Consider the following 8903-nt stretch of genomic DNA (forward strand, 5'->3'; position numbering starts at 1 on the left):
AATAATAAAAGTAAAATCTGGTCTGGTCTGGAGTCTGGAATCTGGAGTCTGAAGTCTGGCAAGTCTCTCAGTGTGTCATTCATGTGGAGCACTTGGGAAAAGTGGAACTGGAAAAGTGGAAAAGTGGTTCAGCGTTGTTAGTTAAGCGTTTTACCATAGCAACAACAACGACTGGAAAACTGAAAATTCGTCAAGTGTTGCGAGTCATTAAATTTCAAATTCCACGCACAAATAATCATGAGAGTGTGCTCGACTACACTCAGAAAAATGTCTATTTATCGAAAGATATCTTAACTGTAGAAAAGACTACCCTAAAAAGTGTTTGTTAAGAAATATAATTTCTAAGTTCATATGGAGATTTAGAAATATTTACCCCACGTTTTAGAAAAAAATATTCCTCGATTTTAGAAATGATGTTTCGATTGTTTCTCAGCAAAATTGTATTACATTTAAGAAAAAATTGGCCACATATTTAAGATATGTACTTTCAATTATTGTGAGCGTGTCAAATGCAATTTTTCTGTATTTTCGGGCAAAAGCAAGTTATTTTTTTTTAAATTTTAAGCAGTCATAACTTTATGAAATCTTAACCGATTTCCCTGCGGAATGTCAATTTTAAAATAATTTCACTTTTAATTTCACTCTGCATGAAAATTGTAAGATTCATTTTTTTTCGTTCACTGTTCATTTTTCTATACTGTTCATCACTATCCATTTTTTTCCTACTTTCCCTTTGACACTTTTTAAAACCTTTAAATTGTCATTACATTTTTAAAAAAATTTGACCTTTTATTTGATTCTGTATCAAAATATTTAATTTCCTTCCACATATAAATATTTGCACTTGAATACTGCAAGAGATAAGAGGATTTTATATATTTTATCTATGATGATTTCACTTATGTTTATTGACTATAACAAGGTGATTAACTTAATATCTTAGGATTACTTTAAGCTGATTTCATTGGCGCATTTTAATTGCACTCAAGCTTCGACTAGATTTTGCTGTGATACGCTTGGGGGCGTCATTATCACAGACAGATTAACAGTGGGCGTGGCAGTCGGATCATGAATGGTTGCCTTCTTTTTTTGCCGTTGTCGATGGGATCCCAAAAGTTGCATTTCCAGGCGCACAAAAGGCGCTTCTACACAGAGATACATGAACATGGAGACGAGGACAGTGATTCCAAAATCAGACCAGGTGTGTAAAAACTGCAAGCAGTACAAAAAAAGGTTGAGTTAGTGGTGGTGGAACTGGAGAAAGTTACGAATTTCAGGAAAATTTTAATAAATTCTAATACATTTTATTATATTAGAGGTTTTTTGCATGATAAAGTAAATCTAAAAATTTAAATAATACTGGATAATAATTGGTCATAATATTATAAGGAAATTACAATTAGGTTACAAAATTGGGATGGCATTATTTAAGAGCCGGCACGGTTGTGGTAAAGTGGCTAGGTCAAAAAGTTGACCAACTTCCAACTGTCATAACTTGATTAAAACTGAATAGATTTTCAAACGGAAAGTCATTTTGATCATTAATTGGCATTTTAATTCATTCTGCATTAAAATTTTATGAAATTCTTAAAAAAAAATATTTTCCTCCAGATTTTACTAGATATTGATTTCGATGCTAAGGGTCCCCCCTTTAAAATTTCGAAAATTAAAAATTTTTAATCTCAAGTTATCACTTTTAATTAACTCCTTATATCGTAATTAGTATGAAACAACACTTTAAACTTGATTCTAAAAACTTTTATTTTCTTCTAAAAAATCATGTGAAATTGAACAAAAATTTCGACTTGTAAAGTCTGACCAACTTCAAACTGTCATAACTTGATCAAAACTGAACCGATTTTTAAGCGGAATGTCATTTTAATCATTAATTGGCATTTTAATTCATTCTGCATTTAAATTTTATTAAATTAAAAAAAAAAACATATTTTCTTCTAGATTCTACTAGATATTTCGATGCTAAGGGTCCCCCCTTTGAAGTATTGAAAATTCAAAATTTTAAATCTCAAATTATCACTTTTAATCAACTCCTTATATCGTAATTAGTATGAAACAACACTTTAAACTTGATTCTGAAACCTTACATTTTTTTGTAAAAAATCATGTGAAATTTAACAAGAATTTCGACTTGTAAAGTGGTTAAGTCCGGAGTCTGACCAACTTCAAACTGTCATAACTTGATCAAAACTGAACCGATTTTTAAGCGGAATGTCATTTTAATCATTAATTGGCATTTTAATTCATTCTGCATTTAAATTGCATTAAATTCTTAAAAAAAATATTTTCCTCTAGATTCTACTAGATATTGGTATCGATGCTAAGGGTCCCCCGTATATTTGTTTCGGTTTGATTCATTGCTATTTTTACTATATTTTAATTTTTACTTACAGCATCGTAGTTGGAAAAGTGTTGACTGGTGCGAATGCGAGCCGTGTTGAGGGTCTGGACAAGCAGGTGCCAAATGTAGAGGCAGTAGGAGAGCTTGGAGATCGGTTGCCAGAAGGACCAACTGAGCAGGCTATCAATCACGCCCCCCGCCCCACTCTGACACGCCCAGATGAGCCAACATAGAGCGAGGGGCCAAAGGATGCGACTGCAGCACAAATAGAAGGCCCCAACCAGGGGAGTGATCTCTGTAGCGCCTTGTTGGGTATAGGGATAAACAATCCAGATGACGAGACAGATGAGCGACAGCGACAAGAGCCAGAAGAGCAGCGAGAGCCACCAGGAGAAACGACTTACTCGTCGTCCTCCCCTCGCACTTGCACTTTCACTCACACTCCCGCACTCATTGTGCAGAAAGTAGCCGAAGAGGAGGCCGATCAACCAGGGCGTGGCACGAGCATGCGTCGTATAATAGATCAATCTCATCTCGGGACTGTCCTCGCCAAGATTACTGAGTTATACGAGCAGAGAAATCCAAATAAATTAATTTTTATATTACAAATTAGAAAGAAACGTTAAAAAATAGTAGTTATACCATAAAATCAAGAAAAGAAATCAAATAAAACAACTAACGAGCTTGCAATCATCAGAACTCCTAAGCCGTAAAAGCTAGGAGCCTGAAATTTGTACATAACATACGTATTTTATATGGTGTAAAATAATAAAAATAAATATGTGATCTGCAAGTGGTAAACATTCGGGACCAAGTAGATTTTTAAAATAGATCTAGATAATTGGTAAGGAGTTATTATTGTTTTTATTATCAATGTTTAGTAAGGTTTTGTAAAATCCCAAAAAAATAAAATTAGCTATAAGGCATGACTTTTCCTGTAAAACTTTAAATGTTGCTTTAATTTCAGTAGGTTATCAACTTTTTATCTATAAATATTCAGAAAGCTTATTAATGTATCAGTTAATAATATTGTTATTATTTTAAACGTATACATTTAAAAATAAAAGTATTTTGTGGGTCTTTTTTTTTTTGGATTATTTGATTTAAAAACTCCAGGAAAATTTAAAAAAAAAATACGTTGCTACTTTTTTCTACCTCGTACTTAAGTAATTGCATAAATAAGGCTTGAATTGAGCGAGAGGAAGTAAGGGATTTAGAGAGAAGTAGACTCACCCATTGCGCTTGAAGACCTGCAATTGATACAGCATCACAATGCTGAAGACACAGCCAAAGAGCAGAATTAGGAGCAGAAGAATTGCTCCTACGGCACGACGACGCCAACGCCAAAGTGGCCAGAGAAGCAGAGGTGATAGAAGAAACAGTTGCATATCCACAGCGAGGTACCAGGAATGACCCAAGCACTGCCAAATATAACCAATTAATACCCTGTATTTATTCAGTCTTTATCAGAAGAGCTTACCATGCGACCGGCAGCAGCATAATTCTGAACATAGAGAAGAGTCGCCCACCAAGTGTCACTACAGAGTTTCGAGGAGCCGGTGAATTGATCCCAGAGAGGACCATTGTCCAGGCGGGGGAAGAGTGTCATGAAGAGAAGTACGGCCACAGCGAGCACAGGGGTTAAACGCACTATGCGATGCAGATACATTAACGGAATGTTCAGTTTACCCGATTGGCTACGAAAAAACATAGAACATAGGAAAAAAAACAAATAAGATTGAATGGTAAATAAAACAAAAAAAATACGCATTTCTCATATGATTTTTTTGAAGTATTTTAAAAACGATAAATTTCCCTATCAAAAATGCAATAGTCGATTTGATATGATACCTTCATTACAAAGTCACAAAATAGATTAACTTTTTTAATCAAGCACTTTAAAAATCCGAAATATTTTAGTTTTGACAGCAAAAAATAAAGCAGACCTAGAATTTTCCTAGAATTTGCTGATGTTGTTTTAAATATGTATTAACAATAAAAGAGCTTCAATTTTTCTTAGAGATATCTCTAAATATAGTAGAACAAAGCTTTTCATACAAAAAGTCGATTTTTTAACGATCGTTCCTATAAAAGCTCTTTGATATAGTAATTCGATCTAGTTGGATAATGGTTTACTCACCGTTCCAGCTCCCGAAGTGTCGCCATGACGAGGAGCATTCCACTGAGCAGGAAGAATGTATCCACAGCTGTAGTGCCGCTTTGAAGAATCATGGAATAGGGTGTCTGGGCCCAGGCGATAATCTCAAAGCTGTTCACGTTGGGCGCCAACAACATGAACATATTGTCGTGTCCATAGATGATCCAGATGATGGTAAGACAACGTATTCCATGCAGACAGGGTATCAGGTGAGTCGGTGTACTCGATGTTCTCGTTGTCGTCTTTAACAACTGCTGCAGATTTTGACGCAGTGAAAATGATGTCAACAATTTGTTGTGTGCTAAAAAAGAAGAATTAGAAAAATAGTTTATATAAAATAGAGCATAAGAACAGGAATAGGTTAATAGTTCATATAAGAAGAAGACGTAGGAAGAAAAAGTACAGGGAAATAGAAAAAGAAAATGAAGAGCCCACTTTAAAAATTATTAATCAGTTATTTTGAGCTATCAAGACAAATAGATTAGAAAGTAACAAAGTATCTAAACATTTTTTATATTATATATAATAGAATGACTTTGAATTGTCTAAAGAGACTGAAAGACTTCAAAATATAACAATATCAGCTCGTACTTAGCAGAGAGAAATTTCTGAAAAAATGTATAAAGAAAAACCTTATTGGTTTAAATTATTGAAAGAAAAAAAAACCGAAGAAAAATATAGATATAGTTATAAATAGTTATATAAAATTGTTGTCATACTTGCACAGAGTAAAAACAGATAGATAAGCTTTTTTAAAAAAGTTTACTTTATATAGAGGTAATTTCTTTACTGTTATAGATAATGCATTGAAGTCTACAACCCGTAATTACTTTAACACTCATAAATACCTTAAAAACATGTTTCTTCTGGTCTAAGAGTCGAAAGTAGAGAATTCTTTACAATCTTTGGATCTGAGTTACACTTAATTAATTTGAAAATCAGCTCACCTTTGGTATAGTCAATTAAAGTGCTCAACAGCACGAGGATCACAAGAAACAGAAGTAAACCACTGTAAAGACAAACATATAGTATTCGAATTTCGACAAAGAATATTAAGCAAGAGTACCAAAATTTCGAAACTCAAAATTTCGAAACTCAAAATTTAGAAAATCAAAACTATCAATGTTTATATAAATTGGGAATCGAATATTAAAATCGCGAAATTCCGATTTATTCCATTCATATTTTGGTTATTTTAATTTCTTTTAATTCTTAGTTTATTTTTGAAATTTTTAAGAACAAAAATGTTTGATAGTCTTGAAGTAAATTGTGTACACATAAAACCCTTTGATCTCATTCATTAATTCACTCAATGACTCACTCACTGATCGCAGATCTTGAAGTAAATTGTGTACATATAAAACCCTTTGTCCTCATTCATTCATTCACTCACTCACTCACTCACTGATCGCAGATCTTGAAGTAAATTGTGTACATATTGTGTATCCTCATTCATTCATTCATTCACTTACTCACTCACTGATCTGCGATCTGTGATCAGTGATCTGTCTACATTTAATTGGTTACTTACACGGCAAACCAGTCGAGTGAAGACATGGGATCTCTCTGTGCCACATTGCAGTCATGTTCCTGCACCATCAATGCTTGTGGCGTCTCCGCAGCCGCATCCTCGAACATCTCTTGAAAGTATTCGTTTAGCCAAAGATTCAACTGTGCCGCGTTGCAAGTGGCAGGAATACAGGCGCCAATTTGAATGCTTAATTTTTCCATTGCCTGTGGCAGCAGACTCTTGAATTGTATGTGTGCTAGACAGTATTTACTTCTCGCAAGGGTTTCTCCAGACGCCACAACATCTGGCAGACTGAGGCACGAATCGTAGTTGCCCATGTCGCTGAAGTGACCATAAAGCAGACCATGTGGGAACTTGCCCCAAGCATCCAGCACTGTTTAAGGGGAGGAAAGTTGTTGTTAGTTGTTAGTTGTTAGTGGATGTTGTTGTGTGAATGTGGATTCTATTGGATCGCATTGATATGATAACATGTCCCAATCATTCAGCACTTTTTAAAGAAATAATTAAATATTGTTAAAGTGGATCACAGTGGATTGTGTTGCATTAAAGTGGATCGTATGGAATCGCTTTAGATTTCAGTGGATCATTGTGGATTTGGAAACTGTCCTCAAACATCCAGCATTGTGAAATGGTAGAAAAGTTTTCGTTAATGTGGATCGCAGAGGATTGTATTGTAAGATAGTGGGTCGTATTAAATTACATTGAATTTTATTGTATCATATTAGATATGATAACTTGTCCCAAGCATCCAGTACTATTAAATGAGATAAATAAATATCGTTAAAGTGAATCAACGTGGATCTCATATGGAAACCAGAAACTTGTTTCAAGCATCCAGCACTGCTAAATGGAAGGAAAGTTATCGTTATCGTGGATCGCATTGGATCCTGTATGAAAACTGGTCCCACTGAATGGAAGGTTGTACATAAAGTCGGTCGTAGGCAATTGTGTTGTATGAATGTGGATCGTATTGGATCGCATTGGATTGCATTGGATCGCATTGGATTGCATTGGATCGCTTCGGATTGCATTGGATCTTATGGGATTTAACTATTGAATTGGATGGTATTGAGTTTCATTGAGTTTCAGTTTATACCTAAAAGTCTGACTATTTTCCCATTGTGGATCGTATTGGATTCAACTGAATTCAATGTAATGGAATTGAAAATTGAATTGAATCGAAATGGATTGTATTAAATAGTCGAAAATCGTTTTGTTATACCCTGAGCCCATTAAAAATGGGCAAAAAAGGGTATAATGTGTTTGGCAGAGTGTATGTAACAGGCAGAAGAGGGCGTGGCAGACCCGAAAGGAATACATTCTTGATCAGGATCAACAGCCGAGTTGATTAAGCCATGTCCGTCTGTCTGACCGTCTGTCTGTCCGTCCGTCCGTCTGACCGTCTGTTTGAACGCGTCAATCTCAGAAACCATAAAAGCTAGAGACTTTAAACTTGGTATGTAGGTTCCTGAATACCTGGCGCAGATCGAGTTTGTTTTTGTTTTTGGATCGGACCACTATATCATATAGCTGCCATAGGAACGATACATCGAAAATGAAGTTTTAGTATGAAAAAGTTTTTTGTTTGTTGAGATATCAGAGCCAAACTGATAGAATATGCATTTGGGCTGGTATTGTACATCCTGACCAAATTTGTTTCAAATCGGTTGGCTATATCATACAGATGCAATAGAGACGCTCAATCGAAAATTAGGTCTTAGTATGAAAAAGTTTTTTGTTTGTTGAGACACCTTAATCAAAGTGAAAGAATATGCATTTAACTTGGTTTTGTCCATCCTGGCCGAAGTTCGTTTAAATCGGTCGACTATATCATATAGCTGTCATAGGACCGATTGGTAGAAAATCAAGTTTAAGTATGAAAAAGTTTTTTTGCTTTTTTAAGAAATCCTAACCGAACTTATAGAGTATGCATTAATGTTGATTTTGTACATTCTGAACAGATTTGGTTTCCTACTAAAGATGTTTAATCATACTGGATGGTTTTATGTCGTACAAAATCGAATTGGATTGCATTGTATTTGTGGATCATATCTTACCTTTCAATGCTGGCAACGCTTTGGCCTCCGCCGCCTGCAGCAGCAAACGCACCTGTGCCACACACCTGACATCTGCTTCCACTTCCGCATCTGCAGGCATTTCCACAGCCGTTTCTACAGCCGTTTCAGCTTGGGCCGTACGCCGGTTGTACGCTTGCTGCAGTACCTGAAGGCCGAAGTTGCTTTGCTGCAGCCAGGTGAGTAGCTCCTGTTGACTGTAGACGGCAGACTTGGAATTGGACTGAACAGCGGCATGAGCAGAAGCTACAGCGGATAGTAGGAACAGGAGTTGCCAGATCAGTAAGTGTGGCCATCTCAATTGAAGACCGTTTCGCCGTCCGTGTCCCATTTGCCGTGCCAATTGTAGTCGCAGGTTTTCTAATGCCATGGCCGTTATGAGGCGATAGCCGCAATGCGATTCATATTTATACGGCCGTAACACAACACGAACATTTTACACATTACTGATATTTCTAATCGCCGAGTACTCACGACTCTCGAGTTGACTCAATTTCAGTTTCAGTCGAGTTAACCGAGTCTTTCGATAACCGCATTGCCTCACTCTACGGTTTATCTTAGACTCTTGCTCTTAACTAACACATATGTGTCCAAATCACATTTCTTTTATTATTATTTTTTTTTTTTATTTCGTCGCTATAAAAATTGGTGCATTGACCGATAGATACACGTACTACTCCCAGCCACTTTCAGTCAAACACGCGCATCTAATTCCATAATACCAAAAAAATACAAAAAATATGTTGAGCGGGGGTTTTTATTTTTGTATTTTTTTATTCAGCT

The 8903-nt window shown here is 35.7% G+C and overlaps 1 protein-coding gene across 1 annotated transcript; it reads right to left on the reverse strand.

Moving 5' to 3' along the window:
- Window positions 1-878: 878 nt before the first annotated feature.
- On the reverse strand, window positions 879-8485 carry LOC117793848 (nose resistant to fluoxetine protein 6). The gene is made up of 8 exons (XM_034634272.1): window positions 8103-8485; window positions 6046-6418; window positions 5462-5523; window positions 4497-4815; window positions 3837-4053; window positions 3590-3777; window positions 2407-2914; window positions 879-1212 (listed from the first exon to the last, which is right to left on the reverse strand). The coding sequence occupies exons 1-8, from the start codon at window positions 8449-8451 to the stop codon at window positions 985-987; spliced, it is 2244 nt and encodes a 747-aa protein (XP_034490163.1). The 5' UTR covers window positions 8452-8485; the 3' UTR covers window positions 879-984.
- Window positions 8486-8903: the final 418 nt, after the last annotated feature.

Source organism: Drosophila innubila, chromosome X (genome assembly GCF_004354385.1).
Source record: "Drosophila innubila isolate TH190305 chromosome X, UK_Dinn_1.0, whole genome shotgun sequence".
NCBI classification, from domain to species: Eukaryota; Metazoa; Arthropoda; class Insecta; order Diptera; family Drosophilidae; genus Drosophila; species Drosophila innubila.